At 41.9% G+C, this 20,576-nt stretch overlaps 1 protein-coding gene across 1 annotated transcript; it reads right to left on the bottom strand.

Moving 5' to 3' along the window:
* Positions 1-785: 785 nt before the first annotated feature.
* Positions 786-16,097, bottom strand: enc1 (ectodermal-neural cortex 1). Its single transcript, XM_022193079.2, has 3 exons — positions 15,726-16,097; positions 7,977-9,792; positions 786-3,324 (listed from the first exon to the last, which is right to left on the bottom strand). Exon 2 carries the CDS (start codon positions 9,784-9,786, stop codon positions 8,011-8,013), a length of 1,776 nt encoding a protein of 591 aa, XP_022048771.1. The 5' UTR covers positions 9,787-9,792; positions 15,726-16,097; the 3' UTR covers positions 786-3,324; positions 7,977-8,010.
* Between the last annotated feature and the right edge of the window lie 4,479 nt (positions 16,098-20,576).

The raw sequence follows: 20,576 nt of genomic DNA, 5'->3' as shown, positions 1-20,576 counted from the left end.
AGACAGTCAGAGGAATTCTTGTTTATCTCTCCAGCTCTCCCTTCCCTCAGTATATTTTGTTTGTGAATGCATGAGGGTCAGGATCCAGTAGAACTGGTGTTTCTCAACCACGTCAGCGGTCAGGAGTCGTGTCAGGGCAAAGAATGTAAACAGTGAACAGAGCTGGACTCTTCAGAGCAGGAGGAATGCAGCGAGCTCTGCAGTCACTCACTAATGGGATGTTAGACTTGTTACAAACCAGCGAACGACGGAGGCAGAAAGGTTCCACCGCTGGCGAGTCGCTTCGCAATGCAGAGAGGGAGATTTGTGGGGTGGGGGTGGAAAGTGTGAGGGGAGGCAGGCCAGGGAGGGAGGGTAGGGGGGGAGGAGAGCAGAGAGAGGTGCTTTTTAAGATTTCATGTTGTCCTCCAGCCCCCACAGTTTGCAGATAAAGGTTGCCGTTGCCAAGGTGACTTGACAGAGAAAGGGAAAGTATCTGGCTGTGTTTTGCCTGTTCTTGTGCAGGAAGCTTAGAAGCCAGAGGCATAGATAAGATGATTTCAGTCCCTCCTCCACAGAACAAAGGCTGTACGCATGATATACTGCCTTAAATACCTCAGGACACTTAGGCTGCTGAATTCACTCCAAAGCTGCCTAAATATGCGAAACATGCAGTAATGAGAAAGCACCCTACGCTGTGCTGAACCTGCTTTTTCCCTTTTTAATCGGCACTATTATATTTATACATGTAGGAAGAACAATTTATCTCCATACTGGAGGGACAAAAAAAAAACACGAGGCGATGCTTTACAGTCAAGAGGAAAAAACTCTTATGTTTATTAGCCATGAATTTCACATTGTGAAAAAAATCACATGTACAAAATAATGCCATAAAAAATAGAAATTAAACTCTTACATGACGAAAAGAACTGATGCACACCGACAGTGTTTTTCTGTCTAATTTACATCACTAGGTGAAGCGAGACACTGAGCTCTGAATCTGAGCCAGCCGGATTTCCAGATAAAACAGAGGATAAGAGGAGGGCAAGAGTAGAAATGGGAAATGCCACTCAGCAATTAGGCGCAAATTGAAGGGGCATTCATTACCCACTGTTGCCAGGGAAACTTGTGTTCTATGGGAAAGAAATGCTCTTATCTGATTGGTGGGGCCAGAGGCTCTGTGTTCAGTGGTTGGATGAGGTCAACATCACGGAGCCACAACGGTCTCCGGAGAAGTCCTGAAATTGCCAATAAAAGGAACTTTTGGGTGGCTTAAGGAGCTGAAGTGGAATTTACGGGGTTGTTTACCATTTGATCCCCAAGGATTTGATTTGATTCTCCAGTCCACAAGGAAGGACATTTTCAAAAAATATGTACATACTCCACCAAAACATTACCTCTTACATTGAAATTCAATGATTCCATTAATATTCAACTGTAAAACGTCAATGTTCAGGCCACCGAGACAGACACACAGACAAAACACTGATTAGAGTTGCCAAGTATTTCTTATGCAAGTGTTTTAAGACATTCACTGTTTTTTGGTCTTCAGGAACTTGCAATATATTTTTTTATGGTTTTTATGTGCATCAATGACACTATGGTGAAAAGCACTGCGGTGTCTGCCCTTAACAATGCACAGCTTACTGGACTGAACTCTTTCTCAAACTTAATGGTTAAGAGGACTGTGGGTTGACGCCCCGAGGTGCCAAGTTAGCACATGTGACAGTCCTGCAGCTGTCCCTGGAACAGCTGCAAAGACTGTGGCATTCTTAACCAAGTCAGGGACACCCCTGGTAGTTAACAGGTCACATACTGCGCCATTCTAGCAGTCTTTACGGTTCATATTTATTGTTGTATTAGTACAGTTTGGGCCTCAATTAGGTTTATTTAAGGCAAGTTTTGACCCAGGTTAAATCTATCAGAAGTAAAACGATTATTATTTCAATGCTATTTGGTTAGGGACCCTATGACCTTACACATGACTGCTTCACGCCATCAGTAATGTGAGCCATTCTTCCTCATCCATCCATGCTCTGAAATAACTGAAAACCCCGGAGAGATGCACCTCTGTGTCTTTTAAAAGAACAAGTTCCTCCTGGGAGAAGACTGAACTGTGCAAAATGCAGCCCCACTGAGATCAAATAAAACACAACACCTGGCCATGCATGACACAACCCAAACATACATTCACATATGAATGCAGGCAGAGAAGAAATAAATAGGATTAAACATATTAACATAACAGAGTATTCATATGCCATATAAATTAAGACTACATTGCAGCAAGAGGAAACTGATAGATTCTCAGTTTATGTTAAGGTGACAAGATTTCTGTGACCACAGAGGAGAGCTCATGCCAGTTTTACTGAATCACTATGAGTGGACATGCTCTAAAAAGCGTTCAGCTATGACTCAGCAAGCGAGTCGCTGCTTTTATCAGAGTAACAGAAAGCACAGCCGGTCTTTTACAGCATTAAGTATACAGCTCAGTGTGACAGTGTTCCGTCTGAATCCCGACACCGAACGCTGCCTCTGTGTACAGCGGCGTGGTTAACAGCGGGCGTCAATGCGTAACTGCAAAACAGCAAACATGTAAGGTCGTGACCCGGAGGCACCTCGACCCCGCGGGCCACGCACAGATCCTCCTCCATCCTCCTCAACCTCAGCTGGTGTCGGTCATCAACACCTTGTGACTCCAAGTGACAGCAAACTGCCAAAGCCTTCATAAGAGGAACACTCAAAGGTCTGTTTTCTGTGTCGGAGCTGTGTCACAGAAGTTTGAAACAAGTAAAAGAAGATACAAACAGAAGAGCTTATTAAAGGATAGAGGGGGGGATTTGCTCCTTCATTGTGCCTTTTTCAAAATTCAGTCAAACTGAGTTGCTTTTGTTGTGTAGCACACCAATCATTGCATTCCCCCTCCCTCCATCTAAACAGAACATCCATCATGCTATACAGTAATTTTTTTCTTCCTTTTTGTTGTTATTATAGAGAAAAACATCAATGCACATCCTGACAAGCCTGTCATGACTAAATGGGAGAACTCCTATGGCGGCATGAAAGCGCACACGGGGTGTCCACAAGGTCGGAGTTTTGTGCCTCATGAAACAAGCAGCAGTTTGTTTGGTTTGTTTGCGTGAACTGTTGTACTGCACGTCTCCGCTTCCTTCTCAGAAGCGAGAGATGACATCATTCCAGCAAAGCGTCCGTGTCTCTGGCTCTCTGCGACGTCGAGATGAATGCGGGTGTCTGTACATCACTGCTCAGTGTCTCTTTTAGAGGAAGAGGATGTGTGCTTCTTCACAAGTCGGGAGACCAGTAGATGATGCAAAACGGGGAAATCTGAGGAGGAGAAGACAATGACTCGTTAAACGCGCTAATAAGACGAGTGGAGATGCCTGAAAGCAAACAGGTTTAAAGGTGACATTAATTATTCAAAAGAAGAAGAATAAAGATGCAGAAAATAACACCCATGGAGGGAAGCAAGGATCATGAGGAAATCTTCTGGATCACCTCTATAGTGTTTTTAAAGAGTCAGGATGGATTAAATAGAATTAACACCTGTACTGTGCTACACCAGCCAGTGCAGTAGCTCTGTAATTCTACCCTGTTGATTCAGCTCTTTGGAGACATGCATTTGTGTTGACATATGTAGTATTGGATTGCATTTTATTCATGATATAATACAACACCAGCACAACTACAACCTTAATAATCACCGAAGAAATGAATCAACACCTCACACACTGAGTTCAAACAGCAATTTAAGCCTATAAACATCACATAAGGAGCGTTTTATTGTACAGATAGTATATTCTATTACATTACACAGGTCATGCTAATGCGTCCACTCGGTATCTCCTGCTAGACAGATAGATTTGGTAAATCATCCTCCTCTTGTTTCCTCACTACATTCTGGCCTTGGTCCAGCTTCTTATCTCCCCCGCAGCTCACTACACTTTCCACATCTGCATTTTACTCTTGGAGTTTCACTCTGACCTTACCATTTTTAAAGCTTTTACTTAATATGTACTTATCTGTGCAGCACAGATGGTTACAAGCTTGGCAGCCCTTTATGTGTCTAATGTGAATCATCAGCAATCTCTGTTTGGAGGTGGCCCTTTCCCATGCTGTGGCAGCCAGAGGACATGCATGTGATGAGCAAAGAACTAAACCCTGAAGACCAGTTTTCAGCCTGCCTAAAGGTTGCAATGATCATCCCTTGTTAATTTGTATAAAATCCAGAAAACTAACTACTAAGAAAGTAAACTAAGTGGATTCTACTTGGGTTCATATTTGCATTTAGAGAGAAATACATTTCTAAGGGTATTAATTAAAATCAAAAGTAGTCTGAACTCCACAATGAGCTAATTTATCTTCGTATTTACAGAGATTAACTCAAATTCACTGCCACCTGTTTATTTAGAGCATTTGGACTTTTGAAGATTTAGATCACACTTTATAACTATACACTAAATTCCAAGCTCGAAGCAGGAGATTATCTTAGCTTAGCACATAACTGGAAAAAAGGGGGAATCAGCCAGTCTGGCTTCATCTAAGACTCACAAAATCCATCTACCAGGACCTCTAAAGCTCACTAATTGGCAAATTTGTTTAATTCATGCAAATACTGAGGTATAAAAATGAAAAGTTGTACTTTGAAAGGGAGTTATGTGTCAGACTATTTGCTGGCTTGGAACTGAAGCTAAGCTTATTGGCTGCTGACTGTAGCTTCATATTTAGAGGAGTATGGGGCTGCAGCCTACAGAATGGGAAAGAGATAACAATAGTTTTGCAACAAGAGTCAATGTTGGGGCTTTTAGGATGGAAACAAAGCAGTAAAAATGACTTGAACTCAATGCGAAGATGAGTAGCGATATTAGGTCATTTTCTACTGTGAGATTTTGCAGGCTGTTTTAGGGCAGCCTGGACCTTTGTGCAAGTTTTGCCCCCAAGAACTATCCATATAGAACCTTTTTCAGGTTCAGTGGTGGGAAGGAAAGAGTACCTTCTCCAGGGTTGATAGGTCTTAGCAGCCCAGAAAACTGCTGGGCAGGATCTGACACTGACTGGTTAAACTCAGAGATGACAAGCTCACTTTTTCTGTCCGTTTGATGTTCTCATTGAGTAAGAATCTTCTTCTAACAAACATCACCATGAACAATGTAAAATCTGCCATTTCATTGTTCCTGTAAAACTGGGATTATGTCTAGAAACTAGTGGTTGTTTGGGAGCACTGGAAGAGAAGCTGTGGGATCTTATTTTGCAATTGAAACCAAAAACTAACACCCCGTCATGCTTGTCCTGTGTTCCTGCAGTGGAAGGACGTCTGTAGTTAGCCAAGTAATGCATGCCACTAGGTGTTTATGATTTTAGAAACAAGCTCACCCAAAAACTAAGTCCAAATCAATAACTCCAGGCGTGACTAAACATTTGACTTTGAACCCTGCTCTGCTCAGCCAGGCACACTTGCATATTCATTGGAGTTAAATCAATAGTTCATTTAGCGAATTTGCATATTTCTCAAAATGTCAAGCTATTCCCTCAACATTATGCACATGACATCACTGAAACTGTTTAAACACTGTTGTGGGAATTGGAAACCACATGAAGCTAAAGTGTATGTAGAAGCATTTAGTCAAATTTTCTCATCATCAAGAGCACATAGATTATACAGATTGGGCAATGTGACTTGTTCCTGCTCTGAAAGTTGTTTTTAGTCAAACTCATTAATCCATTTCTAGTGCTGAAATCACCAGTCATCCGGAAAATATGGCCGCACCATCAACTTCAAGAACATTGCTCTACATTGTCGAGCTATTTGATTTTGTCAGTGCCATTTACCCCCACTAAAAGCTTCCCCAGGAAAAAAATAAAAAACAACTCTGAAAAGCAGGAATCTCAGACAAGTTAGAATTGTTCCCCTGGGAAAAACTGAGAGAACTTCTTTTCTCTCTCACAGCTACAATCTCCTTCTGTGAGGTCTAACATACTTCCTTCCCCTTTCATTCCTAAACAGTCAGCCTTCTTTTCCATTCCTGCACATTTCGTCTTTTCACCACGTTCAGTGAGTAGACTGTCAGTTGCCATGACAGGCAGGCGCACAAAAAACAAATTCTGTATTAAATTAGTGGCAGGATTATTCACTTCACCGAGCACTGTGTTGCACTGGCTTAGAGATAGTTCAAACCTTCACTGTAGTCTGTTCCTTTCAGAGATGAGTCACTGAAAAGAAAGGGAATAATAAGTCTTAAAAAATATTTCATCCTGTAAAGAGGAAGAACATCACAGCATTGCAGCAGTGAAGCTGCTCTGAGCTGTTTCCTGGCATTACCGAATGGGAGCCTGTGAGAGCTGGACAGCTGGGGAGTCACTCTACTTCCCTCCTTTGCATTCTCAGGAGAAGAGGGCTGCAAGCCATCTCAAAAAATACAAGAAAATGAAAGGGACTGCCTGCATGGCTCTGTGTGGGAGCGTCGGTCAGGAGATCGTGCCATGTGACGGTGACCCTGCAGCCTGTAGAATGATCAGGTTTGTCAGCTGACTACTTGTGCTCCACATACGTCCGGCCTGTTTATCATCAGAGCAGGAGAGCGGGGTTAGAATATGGCCTAGAGGACGTGGATGGAAGCAGAGAAGACCATCCAGTTAAACGGTAAATTTTCAGAGCGGGACCACTGCTATCAAGGATGATGTGTGTCTGACTGGGCTGAGAGGACGGACGCTGTCTCGCTCCACGACTCTCCCTCCTCACTTCCCGTGCTGCCACTTCTCTCAGTCACCTCCACCGATGATGAATGGTTTCCGACACTGCGTGAGTCGCAGGCAGCCTCACTCTCGCCCAGTGTAAAGACCATAACCTCATCAAAGGAAGGCGACTGAGAGTGGATTAGCCTCGCCAGGGTGTTGTAGCCTGCTGGTGTGGGGCTTTTCTAATTGGCAGACCCCCTTTTCCCTCTTAGAGAGATTTCCCCCACAGGAGCAATAAAAGTATCCTATTCTCTTTCAATTACCCTCTCTGTTCTTCGGCCCATCCCCACAGCCACATAACTCACTTAACTAACGCACACAAATCCCTATCAATTCCCCCTACTGGCCCAGCCTCCCTCCTCTAGATCTTCCTCCCCTACTCTGCTGTGATCCATCCATCTCGCTTTTATCTCTGTTATTCTAAAAATCTGACCTGACACTGCAGGTCAGAACCCGAGCATTAATGAGTAAAACACTGTGAGTATACACTGTGAGTTGGAAGAAATGCAAACATAAGCTACAGTACATTCATGTTTTATGGGCTGAATGTTCTTATATTATCAAGTTTACTTACTTTATTAATTTTCTGTATCTAGAAAGTTTATATCTTATACTCAAAAGCGCCGCATCAATACATAGCTTCGTCAAACATGGTTTTATGTCAAATGCGAGTAAAGAATATAAGCTGACATTTAGCTATCTATTTCTTTAAACTTCTTGAGAATCCCAATATAATTCATGTAGAAGCAAAAAATACATTATTGGGCATGAATAATGCACTTGAAAATCATCTGTTTATGGAATAAACTGCAAAATCCGTTAAGCTCCAGTGATTTAGCATTGCTCTCATATGACTTTGTCGGACTCATGATGGAGAGTTTTAAAAAAAGGCTCAAAATCGATGCAGCAGAACCAGAGATATCATATATTTCCCCTGTCAAAAACTGGTGCTCACACTATCCACAATGCAACATGACAACTGACAGTTCAGTCAGAAACTCGGGTGTGTTGTGGTGCTAGTGGATAATATAGCCTCAAGCTGTGGAGGACTTGCAAGCTCACTTCTTTCTCCTGATTCTTTTTGATTTTTCAAATTTTAAGTCACTTGAGGCAATTTATCAAATTTCACACCGCTCCCTGTGGAACCCAACTACAACTTTTCTCACGTCCTAAGACCACAGGGCATATTAAATCCAAGACCATGTCAAATCAGTGGCATGAGACGCATGAAAGGTTGAGCTTACCTTATGTAGAGGGAACAGGTAGAGGGTTTGGGATTCAAGCGGGGAGATGTTTCCAGGTGCTGACGAAAGCGGTAGGAATGAGCGAGTATGGCACAGTAGTGATGCTGTTCCATGCATCCAGCGTGGGGTCATAGCAGTCCAGAGTTTTACACCGCTGGGTGCCAAAGTACCCACCCACCACATACAGTTTGTTTCCTGACGCCACAGCCTGGCAGCTCATCCGCTTGGCCGTCACATCGCCCACTTTAGTCCACTGGTAGCTCTCGCTGCTGAACTTGTAAGCAGAGCATGCTGAGAATTCTGTGTCCCCGCCCATGACAAAGATCTGGTTTCCCAACACGGCAGCAGCTGTGTAGCGCCACGGTTGCGGGCAAGATGCGGGCACGGTCCATCGGTTCTCCTGTGGATCGTAGCACTGCACTTTCGGCAGCTTGTCGTGGGTGACACTCGTTCCTCCGAAGGCGAATAGTTTGAGTTTGACGCTGACGACTGCTGCGTTGCTCACGCCCTCCCTCAGAGGTGCCACCATGGTCCACTTGTTTGCCACAGGGTCAAACTGCTCCACCTGTTTGAGTGACACTGACGGAGAAGCTGGGAGGCAGCCGGTTGCTGCAGTGTGGCCTCCAACCACGTAGAGGCAGTGTTTCAGCTCTGCAGAGCCGTGGCCGAACCTGGCGATGAGCATGGGTGCTGCCTTTGACCATTCCTCGTGGACAGTGTCGTAGACCCACACATCTTTGGACACGCCGTTCTCCGAGCCCCTCCCTCCGGTGATGTACACCTTACAGCCAATAGCACAGGCACTGAACTCCTTCCTGGGGCTGGGGATGTCAGCCTTCGGGATGATCTCTTTGGCCTTTTGGTCCACCAGGTACAACTTGTCACACATGAAAGTCTGCCCACCCAGAAGAAAGAGGGCATGGCTGGTTTTTCTTGGTCGAGCGCACGGGCTGTTGACGACACCATCGTTCTGCAGGATCTTCAGCTTACAGCGGATAGCTTCGTCCACCAGCTCCTTGCTCTTTGCCTGTGCATTGATCAGCTCCTCTGTCGAGACGTTCTCCATTAAAAAGATGGCCGGCAGCAGGGCGAGGCGGACCGTTCTCAGGAGCTCTGGGAGATGGCAGTGCCTCTTTTCCAGGTCGTAGTTGATCCAGTTGAGAGCAGCTTCATAAACAAGTCTCTCATCTTCAGTCTCAAGCTCTTCGTGTGACAAAAGCTGCACCACCATGTCTTTGGGCAGTTGGAGGAAGTCCTCAGTCTTGCAAATAGCAGGGAAGTTGCTGAGACACATGCCCCAGGAGAGCTCTGACAGCTTGGTGCACTGGTGGGCGTCAGACAGCAACAGCATGCCGAGACAGTTGGATGGGTGAAGGTTTCTCTCGAGGAATTCGGCACAGGCATCCCGAATGTCCTGAAACTCCAGCATGTCCCCAGCCTCCAATAGGGACTCTGCATTCTCTTCATTGATGACCACACGTGACGAGTACGCGTAATCCAGCAGGAGCTCCAGAACCTCTGGGTGGATGGAGTCACGGAAGTCAACCTCGCTGGCCTGGCTCTCCCTCAGCCCACCGCTGAACATGGCCTCGAAGTAGCGGCTGCAGGCGGCCAGCACTGCGCGATGGCAGGGGAAGGAGCGGCTGCCGGCATGAAGCAGGACGTCTGTGAAGAGCCTTTGCTGCCGCAGTGAGTTGAGGTGCATGAGGACGCTGTCGGCATAGGAGGACTTGTGGAAAAGGTAGATGTTCATGGAGCCAGTGCTGGCTCGTGATTTCCGGTTCTCATGGACGCACACGGACATTTTCATTGAATCCTGAAATGAAACAGAAAAGAAAAATCTCTCCTTAATGCATTTTATATGAACGGTCCAGGATACAGAGTTCTTCTTATTCTCTGACCATGTATTTGCTACTAAATTCAAATAGCATATAGCACAGTGATTATGCTAACCTTTTAACGTATCCACTAATTTTTGTAAGGTAGAAGGAACGTTTATGCAAAAGCAGCCAATTACTGTAAATAAGGCAAAATTTATCTCTAAGACTAGATCATTTGTCTTCACAATTAGTCATAAAAAAGCCATATTTGGTTTCCTATCAAGCAATAAAGTGGGCCTAATTTGCTTTTCAAATGTCATCCCCAACAGTGAATACTGCAGATACACACTCTACGATGTTGATACGGAAATATTCCATCATTCAGCCCTAATATCCATAATAAGATGAACAACGTGCACGTTCGGGGAAGGAATTATAATCCTCCCCAAGAGAAAGACATTTAGAAAGAGATAAAGTGATTGCAAATTACAAAACAGCACACATCTGAGCGTTATGAAGGTCAAGCAGATAACAATTGTCTTCTTGCAGAGGCTATACGGAAGGATTTTCCACTTTAAGCTCTGAGCAGTGCTAATCCTCCTCTTTCAGAGATGCCATGATTTACAAGTAAATGTCCCTCTGCAGAGAACTCAAAGAAAAGAGGAAAGAAAGAGACAGCAGGACTCTTTTAAGCCTCTGAGAAATGCACTGAATTTACTCCACTCCCCTCACAGAGCACACAGCTCCCATCTTCACTGTCCTCGCCCTGTGCTCACTTTCATTCCAACCAGTTTTTAGACACGTCAAGTGCCTCCTGCACTCTATTTACAGAGGCGCTGAGTCCCTGACTGACTCAGGAAATCTACAGCTGACAGATTCCTCGAACAGACAGTCCCCAGCCTGCTCCGGAACCTATAGGTCTGTGCAAACAATGAGGAATAATTTGATAGAAAATTGTGTAATCTTAAACCCACTCCACCTGCAATTCTGCCTTTTCAGTACCAAAACAGGCTTGAGGTAGACGGCGCTTGCTTGTAGTTTCCTCACTGACAGCAAACAGCTGCGAATGTGGTGTGCTTTCAACCTGCCAGTTACCATAAATTCCAATGATTCCAAAGTTTTGAAGCCAAAGAAGTCTGAAAACATCCATAAAACCTTTTCAAAACACTCCTGCAGCATGGCTTGTTCCTCTACTCTCCATTTCTATGCACAGGATACCAAAAACGGTTAATAAATTCTGTCTTTGGAGAGTTTTATGAAGGATCCTTGCACAGCACTAACTTTATCTGTATTTCTATTTTGGGAAAAACAATTGCTCGTTTTGATACTTTCCTGCCTTTAACAGCTTCTCACAAATACAATCCATTGTGTGTGAAATAGGCTGAGCTCTTTCAGTGAGACAACATTTTACAAACCTACAGGTGGTGGGTGTTTGATATTCAAAAAGATAGATTTCACTTCAACACAGAGAGTTCAAAAGTTCCTGGATGTCATAAACGATCCGTCTACAACCGAGCTGCAGAGAGCAGAGGACAGTTTCCATTTTCCATAAGTTGCATCATCTGCTACAAAATCCTCAGAATGCAGTCTCATGAATAGGCAATCAAGCCTGAACCCTGCAGGTACAAATGCAAGTCCAGTGGGGATTTCTGGTGAGCAGTGTCACTCATACCTTTTGCTTTATATCTCAATGAATATTGAATGAATTGCTACGGAATTTTGCACAGATGTTCAAGATGCCCAGAGGATGACTCTGGTAAGCCTCTGGCTTTTTCTCTAGCATTGCCATGAAATTGACATTTGTGATTTTGAGTGAAATGTCTCAAACTTTTGGATAGAATGTCGATTCATCCAGAAAATTTGCAGCCGAATACTTGCAAAAAAATAATCATTGTACCATTTTTAACAAAATAATGTTGTCACTTTGAGCATGTTTGCATATCGGTGTAAGCATTGAGTGCTGTTGTGCACAGTACAGCTTCTCATGTCTGCAAATTCCTGTTTTCTTAATCTATTGTGAATCTAAATGACTCATAGATGACATTGCATGAACCAAGACGGTAAACACCCTGTGAAACGTCTTTTGTGAAGCGAGCGCAAGTTGCTGTTGCTCTGGTGTTCCTACAGATTTCAGATTGACTCCAGTCTTAGAAAGGAATCTATTCACTTTGAACCTCTCTTTAAAACATGAAACGGCCATTTTTAAGTATACAGTTTTTGTCATTTCCTTAGAGGAGATAAAAGGACGAATAGTTCCCACGAGTTGATGCAGTACATGACCAACTACAAGCTCGGTTCAACAGGATTGATTGCATTCCACAAGTGACAACAGTGGCAACCTGTCATCTCTTGGCCTGTGGCTCAGCTATAATGAGAATATCTTCACCTAGTTGTTCACCTGCACATGTCGCTTCCAACACCTGCACACACTGCAACTATGGGTTTCTAATGGGAAGTCTTAAGTTGCTTGATCTGAATAAGTGTTCCTCATAAGTCAGGCACTAAACTGGAGAGGTTTTGCATATGGTAGTAATTAGCATGTTAATGAATGTAACCTTCAGTCGTCCAGGTCTGAGGCACAGGAGCTGATAGGCTGATAAACACTTAAATTAATCCAGCAGGAAGTCAGTAAAATGATTAAAAACAAGAACAGTGGTGATTATTTTAAATAATACAGCATGGTAATTCTCTGCCCACAGGTGGGCGAGTGATAACACGCTAATTAAAAGGAGGCTGACACTTAACTGAGGCTGTGATAACAGGTAAATGTCACTGTTGTAGCCCTTTTGTCTAAAATCTTTTGTTTCAATGCTAGTGTTCTAGCTTCCAAAGTACAGTCATTTCCTCTCTGTAATGACCTTGTCATTCCTTCCCATTATCTCGCTTTGATAATGGCAAGCCATGACACGGCCTTGTTCTCAGGAATGCCAACATTTTTGTGTCTTGTCCGGATAACAGTTTAAGTCAGGAATTTCAAAACGTCTAAAAGAGTATCATTGACTCAACCGTTTAGTCTTTCTATAATGACATTTAATTTAGTCTCCCGCCAAGGCAAGAGTCAAGGTGAAAGTATGTTTGCGTGTCAGCAAGACTAAATCTTCCAGGAGAGGTGGACTATGGGTGAAGGAAGAACACATATTCCCATGTGGATTAGGTTAAAAACTGCAAGGCCTTGGTGGAGGATTGTGCTCTTTGAGTGAACTTCTAATTTACTTTATTTGTTGCCTCGGTGCCTAAATAATGCTAATCAGAAATGCTGCAGTGCTGTTTTATTCTCCTACCACCATCCTTTTAAACTGCCTTCTGCTGCATACAAATAGTGGAGGTGATCTGCTTGTATAATCTAAGTTTTGCATTTTATCAGATGAATGAGCTGGCTCACACATACATACAGTGAGTGCAGGGAAGGTGAACAAACAGAAGAGCATCAAGCCAGAGAGTTAAACCATTTGCATATTAAAGGATAAAGCCTGGATTACCAGCTAGAGCTGTATAATTTAAATAGACTTTAGACTTAGACTTTAATTTAAATAGCTATAGACTCGAGATTTGTTACAAATTTGGTTGTGTTCAACATTTATCTTGTGTGGTTGTTTGATACTGTTGGTTACCAAATCTGGAATAAGAGGTATATCTGTATCTTAACTCCTTTTCATGTATAGTGCAGAAAAGAAATGGTGTCATCACATAGTTTGTCAGAATCCACTGTTTGCAATACTTTCAGCAGCCAGCAGCACATGTAGCAGAGCACATGGTGGTGCGGAGTTAAGCAGAGTCTTCAATGTAAGCAGCAAACTAGTTTTTGAAAAGCAATGCTGGAATCTTCATAAACAATAACGCTTTAACTTCACTAAAGATTGATACTGGCATTAGTTGCAAAAGCCCAATGCAAAAAATAATTTCAAAGTACATGGATTCTTGTATATGTTACATGTTAGTCATATGCAAAAACAGGGACTAACCTACTTGCAATGTAAATCTATTTGTCCTTTCTGAACCTTCACCTTAAACCATCTAAGCTCAGCTTACTGGAGGAATTAAATTTACTTTACTTGCGTCGCTCTAATCTGTCTTCATCCAGTAAACAGCCACAGCGTTCATTTAAACATCCTGTGACAAGTTTCTGTGACGGCCGTCTGGCAGACATTAACACTTTATGTTTCCAAACTTTCATTACTTGAAAGAATACGGAAGATTACAGGGAAGTTTGAGATTAGTTTGACAACTTTCTCAACCGACTGATTGCGCGCGGCAGTCTGTCTTTATTCTGCTCTAAATGAGGACAAACAAAAGGGATTTTTCAGCCACATCTTTGCTACACGTCTGTAATCTTGCCAAACGAGCATTTGGGATGTTTCACATCAGTATACAGAGGAAATGCAAACATTTCAAAAGAAAAGAAAAGTTATGTTAACATTTATATGACACCAATGAATAAATACAATTAGCAAGAACTTCAAACGCCTGCTTTCATGACTCGGCTCACTTTTTTTTCAGACCTGAAGTCAACCGATACCTGTCGTGCTCATTATTTGACTGTGTGGTCGATTCGATTTTGGCTTAATTTTTGTATTTCTTTTCTATTTTCAGGACAGTTTTAATAACTTCACTGCAAACACCACATAAATACAGAAAGAGTCTTGGAAATATGAACAGAAAATCAGATATCTGGATAATCTACTGATCATTTCACTTCCTTTGCAAGCAATAACGCAAGAAAAATGCTGCATATTTTCTTCCTAAAATGTGACAATTTCAGGCTTGTGTATGTCTGACATAAAAGTAACTTGCATTCCTGAAGGTTTTTAGCTATCTGTCAGACAAAACAAGCACGTTGAAGACATCACTGTGGGAAACGGGGAGTCCTAAGAGGCATTTTTTTCAATGTTTCTTGATAAACGTTTAATAAAGAAGACATTTAGACACTTAAGACTTAGTATTAAAGATATGAAACCATCATAATCTTTAGCTGCAGCCCTAAAATGAAGCATTATTAATCCCAACAATCTGTATTCATGGTTGTCTAAGTTGTTCTGATCTGTGTGGCTTCCCAGGCTATCTTCTGTTAGAGTCGGTCTGATCGCGCCAAAGTGCCCCGAGAGCAAGAAAAGATGCCAGTAGTGTGGTGTGTGTGTGTGTGTGTGTGTGTGGTTGGCTGGATGGCTGAGTTGTCATCCTCATCCCCTCACAGAAACCAGATCCACAGGCGCACCACCAGAAAAGCTCATACTACATGCCACACTCAGAAAGCACACAGTAAAAAAAAAAGAAAAAAGAAAGAAAAGAAAAAGAGGTATGCACATGCAGCCTCTGGACTGGATCTGAGGCCTGGCTGGCTGCAGTCTGCTCAAAATCATTGCCAGGTGTTCACAGTCAACCATGGACTCAGGAAGAGGGATGGGAGGGAGGCACTTCAAAAGTAAACAGCAGGCTTATATGGAACTAGTTCTGTACATCTGCCACTTGGTGGAGGGAGGGAGGGAGGGGGGGGGATGAAACAAGATGCAAAACAAAGAGGGAAGAGCTGCAGCTATTGATGTGCATCACCCTCCAAACTCAATCTAATTGATAACCTGGAACCAGCTGTCCACACACACACACATCCAACTATCCTGGAAAATATCACATTAGGGCAGAGAGGAGGGCAAGTCACACCTGATGTCGCCTTTAAAACATGCAAAACACCCTGAGCATGCAAGTCCACAGGGCTGAGGACAGGAAAAGACTGAAACCAGACCAGCACTGGTCAATTAATACACTGTAACTGATAACACCGACATAATATTCATGTAAATAAACATTTTTTTCTCTGATTTCTGTTGCGCTCTCCGTGCTCCAGCCTGGAGTTTCCATCAGAATAGGACGCAGCCGTTCTCAAGGTACTAGAATGTAAAGCTATAATCGAGGGGTGATTTATGGTAGTTTTTACCTCTTTGGGTGAAAGCAGGAGTTCAACTGTGCCCGCGGTATCCCTCGAACATGCCACTTCTGAAAGAGCCACGATGCAGCCGTGCGCTCGGGGGAGTGGAACTCCTCGGCTATTCCCGAAATGCTGGCTGAGATGCCGCTTTACTGCTTCACGCTGAGCTCGGGGCAAATCCTCGAAGGCTGTGCTGGACGTAAATACGAAGATGAGAATCGGACTGGCGGTGCAGGATGAAGCCGAGATGTTCGGAGGTGTCTCCTCCAGCTGCTCCGCTCCGGTGTGACGGTCCTCCTCTGCGCTCCCACTCCTCTCTCCTCTCTCCTCAGCGATGGGTGTGTTTACAGCGAGGAAGGGGGAGGATCGTCACCTCGTGCAGGCAGCAGAGAGACAAAGAGCAGCAGGATCTGCATGTCCCAAGGCGCAAACCACCCCGCCCCTCCAAAAAAGAAAGTAACTGGTGGTATTTTTCTCTGGTGCACAAAGTGCTCTGATCATCTATTTGAGTAAAAAACCCACAAACTTTTAATGTAATTACAGGTTCTCCATTACAGGTCAAAGCCCTGCACTCAATATGAACCTTCTGACTGATGCAAAAAGCACTCCACTGTTTTAACAAGTCATGGTTACTTTCTATCCAGCTGCATGTTTTAATCTTTATAGTTTAATGCTTGCGTCCCTTCCAGTGGGTCACAGGATGAATGTTTTGTTGCCATATACTGAGTAATATTGCTCATATATGTATTGAACAGTGGGGTAATCATCTGAAAATTTTAAAGCCCATGATTAAACAGCTAAAATCTCATTTCTGTGCATCAAAGCTACATATTAGAGGGTTTTTTTTTCATGGAAATAATCTCTTCTTGCCTTAAAATGGCTTAGATGTAAAGCCTAGATTATGCTCCCTAGAGGACAACACAGATGCATAACTGCTCCACTGTAAAAAAAAAAAATAATAAAGAAAAATAAAGAAAGAAGTACAAAAAATACATTAAACAGAAACATGTGATGATTGTAAAATAATTATGGCAAATATCTGTACAGTAATGACAGATACAAATACAGTAAATCAATGTCACCTACTGTGAAAGAAAAGCTTACTGTTTGTGAAATGCTCATTTTTGGACAGTTTTTCTTTAGTTTTTACAGTCAACACTACTTTTCTGTGATTTCACTTGATATTTTTCTGTAGTCTAGCAAAGCAGGGACATTTGTAAAATAGGTTGGAAAATGACAATATTCTTGACTGATTTCAGTACAGGACAGATTGTGGAATTTTACGATCAATCTTTGTAAAAGAAGAAATTACTATTCACGCATATGGAGATTTTTGATGTGGGCATTATTTACCGCTTTGGCCTGTGTTTTACAGTTTATATGCAAATTCATATTTTTTCATTCTGATTTTATTAGTGAACATTTGGAAAATTTAAAAAAAAACATGAAAAACTTCTAAAATAACAGTAAAATGTTTTAATAAATTACAGCTAAACTTTTTATAGTGTATTATACTACTTTTCTAGTCCGACTTCATTCTAGCTACATAATCTGAGTTTGTACACTACTATACACACTCCACACTGCTGCTTACTTTAGAATATGCAAATATCGCTGCCTCTTCTTCCATTCACTCCTTTCAGCTGCCTGCAGCTCGAGAACACCAGCTCACCTACAACTCTGTGAAACATCTCCATGCTGCACAATGGCAAGTTGTAACACTGAAGTAATACAGCCAAACATCTGTAAACTGATTCTGATCCATGTTTTTGAGGCTGTCATTTCTAAATGTAGTTTCAAAGTAGAAATGTTTAGCCATGGTACTGATTGTCTTAATCTTTAGTGATGTATTGTATTTTAGCTCAGTTGTATTATTTCTGACAGATAAGTCCCGATAAGTCCACAGCAGTCGATTTGTAGTAGGATCGCAATCATGTGATTGTCAGCAGGCAGCTGACATAGCGTTCATTTGTTGTCATAATTACAGTGACGTAGTGCTGCTATCTCACAATGATGCAGAAATCTTTGACAAATCTGTAGATCCAGGGTATAAGTTGCATCACTGCCAAAACCTAATCGCTTGGTCCTTGTGTCATTTCTGACCTTCACTGAAAATTTCATCCAAATCTATTTGTAAGTTTTTGAGTAATTTTGCGCACAGAAAGACAAGCAGACGGACAAACATTTGCAGATCATCACATGACTCCACTGTGTTCTTTGGTGGAGTAATAATAATAATAGATACCGATGGGGAAACACTAAAGAGGATGATCTAAGACCAGAAATGAACTGTGGAGACCGATAGAGACAGAGAAGTTTTTAATTTCCCTACATGCCAGCTGGTACTTTGGGTAAATAAAGAAGTATTTTTGAAGCTTATTGTTATGTAAAATCTACCTAAAGTAGTGGATTTGAAGCTTTAAATGGGACTACCTAAGTGAATAATAAACACCTCAGTAATGATGGACTTATCACCACAGTACAGGAGGTGATGGCAGGTCACACTGTTACGGTCCAAGTAATGGTCCAGTTGTTCCCTGCTGAGCTTTAAAGACAAAACAAGACCCACCCAGCATTGTGACTGGAGCCAGGAGAAAATTAAAGCTGTTGTTTGTGTCATCCTTTGTGGAATCAAGACTGTAAAAAACTACAGTCACACATTTAAAAACAATAACATATAGGAAACACCATAAAGTTGAACTGAGTCACAGCAGCCCGATGCTAAGTCCTATAGGATTATAAAGGCATTGTGGTTTCTGGTCGGGGTATCCGGGAACGGGAAGTCCAATTTTATCCCTGAACATCTTGTGTGAGTCACATCTGTGGTCCTTGTTGACAGTACATTTGGCTAACTCATCAGTGGACCCTTGAGGCCATAATGTAATTATTTTGTTTGTTTTTATGTGTAGTGGGCTTGTGTTGTGGTGATTACAGCGCTGGGACACACTCACATCCAGCTCCTCTTCCCATCAGCTGTTAATGAAGACAGAATGACGCTCTCACCGCAGCTTTATATGACGGACACGGTGGCACACTGTTCATTAAAGAAGCACATTATGAAGAAAAAGTCATTATGGCAGCAAGTAACTCATATGTGGGAGAGGAGGGACATCTAGTGGACTAAATACTGGAGCTGGAGGAGTTCTATGAATGAAAAACAAACCGATTAATAGCCTTCTTTTACGTTGTCACTCCTGTTCTGTGTGGAAAAATGAACCATAAACCCTTCTGCTCGCTAAAAACAAAACTTTTAATACATTATATTTGTAACTGAACACAGAAATAACCATGGTACCAACAGAAAAACAGTGGGTGCTGTCACTGCAGAGTAAAAATGCCATATGTTTGATGATTTTTTTGCCCACACTTGTCAGTTGTAATATAAATGTATCTAGTTTTGCATTGAGAGACTATTTATTCACTATTAAATAGTTGGTTAATTAAGAGGTAATGTTCATTTATTGGTTTATTTACCTATAATCTGCAGGGAAAATGCTCATAAAGGTATTTTATATGGTGGCTGTTGGGAAAAAATTTAATGAATTACTATAATTTGATTCATGCCGACAAACAGAAAGTAATCTAATAGTAGAGTGTACTTAGTTGAAAAGAAAAAGTTCTTTATCGCTTCATGTGGTCTCACTGGGCAATTTTTTTTTGTTTGTTTTTTGTTTTTGGTACCAGTGAAATCTAATGCAATCCAACACATCAGCCCTGCCATAAATCCTACTTTATCCTACGAAGTTTCTCCATTTTGCTCTGAAAATTCTAGTTTATGTTTATTGTTAAAGCCATTGTGGGTGGTGGAGCTGGTGTACTGGAGTGCATTACATTTAAAAGTGTTCCTAGTGTTTTGTCAACACTATAAACACACACGAGAGAGACAGTATTTTAGGAACACCTTTAAATGTAATTCACTCGAGTAAACCACCTCCCATTATGCCTCAGTAAGCAGCATAGAGTACAATTATCACCTTTTTCATAACATCAACAAAAACGGAAAATGCAGAAGCTTCATGAAAGTAGAATTTCTGGCAGAGCGGTACAGGATTGCAGAGGACAAAATGAAGCGGAAGGTGAGTGTACAGTTTATATGACATGAGAGACACCTAGTGGACAAAATAATTCAGAGATAATTGGGCAAATTGTGTTAATTGACAAAGTAATTGAGATATAGTGAGATGGAGAAAGAAAAGCAACTGGATTTGGTTAGATTAGGGGTTTTGGACTTAAAAAAAAAAGTAAAACTACAGTGAGTTATATGCTATCTTAAGTCTGTAGTCATTCACTGTTCCATATTATTGCATGGACTTTTTTTGTTTTGTTTTATTTTACTTTATTCAATCACAGATAAAAGAAGTCGAGACTCAATTATTGGACATCAAATGTAAAGCAAGAAATTAAAGCACAAATAAACAAGCACTGAACCAAACTAAGGTGCTTTTGTTAGACAAGCCTGACAGGTAATGAGAACTAGTTTTCTCCCACCTCTAGTGATGCTCTAGTGATGAGGGGTGTCACAGATGCTTGCAGATAAAGTAAAACTTGCTTGATCCAGACTTCAACATGACAGATTCAAGACATAATCAAGCAAATATCTCTCCATGTTTTACTGCATGGGGCTACATAGCTTAATTTACACAGACAGTCATGGAAAAAAAAAAATTAGATCACATTTATTTTCTTCAGTTTTTTGTTCATTTTAATATCTGGTACAACAAAGGTACATTTGTTGGGACAAATATAATGAAAACAATAAAAATAGCTCACGAGAGTTTCATTTAAGAGCTGATTTCTAGCCATTCCCCATGTTTTTTAGATAATAACCAAAGTCATTTAAGTTCTTACATTAATAGCTAT

This window comes from Acanthochromis polyacanthus, chromosome 18, assembly GCF_021347895.1.
Source record: "Acanthochromis polyacanthus isolate Apoly-LR-REF ecotype Palm Island chromosome 18, KAUST_Apoly_ChrSc, whole genome shotgun sequence".
In the NCBI taxonomy this organism is placed as follows: domain Eukaryota; kingdom Metazoa; phylum Chordata; class Actinopteri; family Pomacentridae; genus Acanthochromis; species Acanthochromis polyacanthus.
This window is presented reverse-complemented; position numbering and strand designations above follow the sequence as displayed.

Excerpts from the sequence above, each read along its gene's own strand:
- enc1 (XM_022193079.2), bottom strand. The coding sequence starts at position 9,786 with ATGAAAATGTCCGTGTGCGTCCATGAGAACCGGAAATCACGAGCCAGC.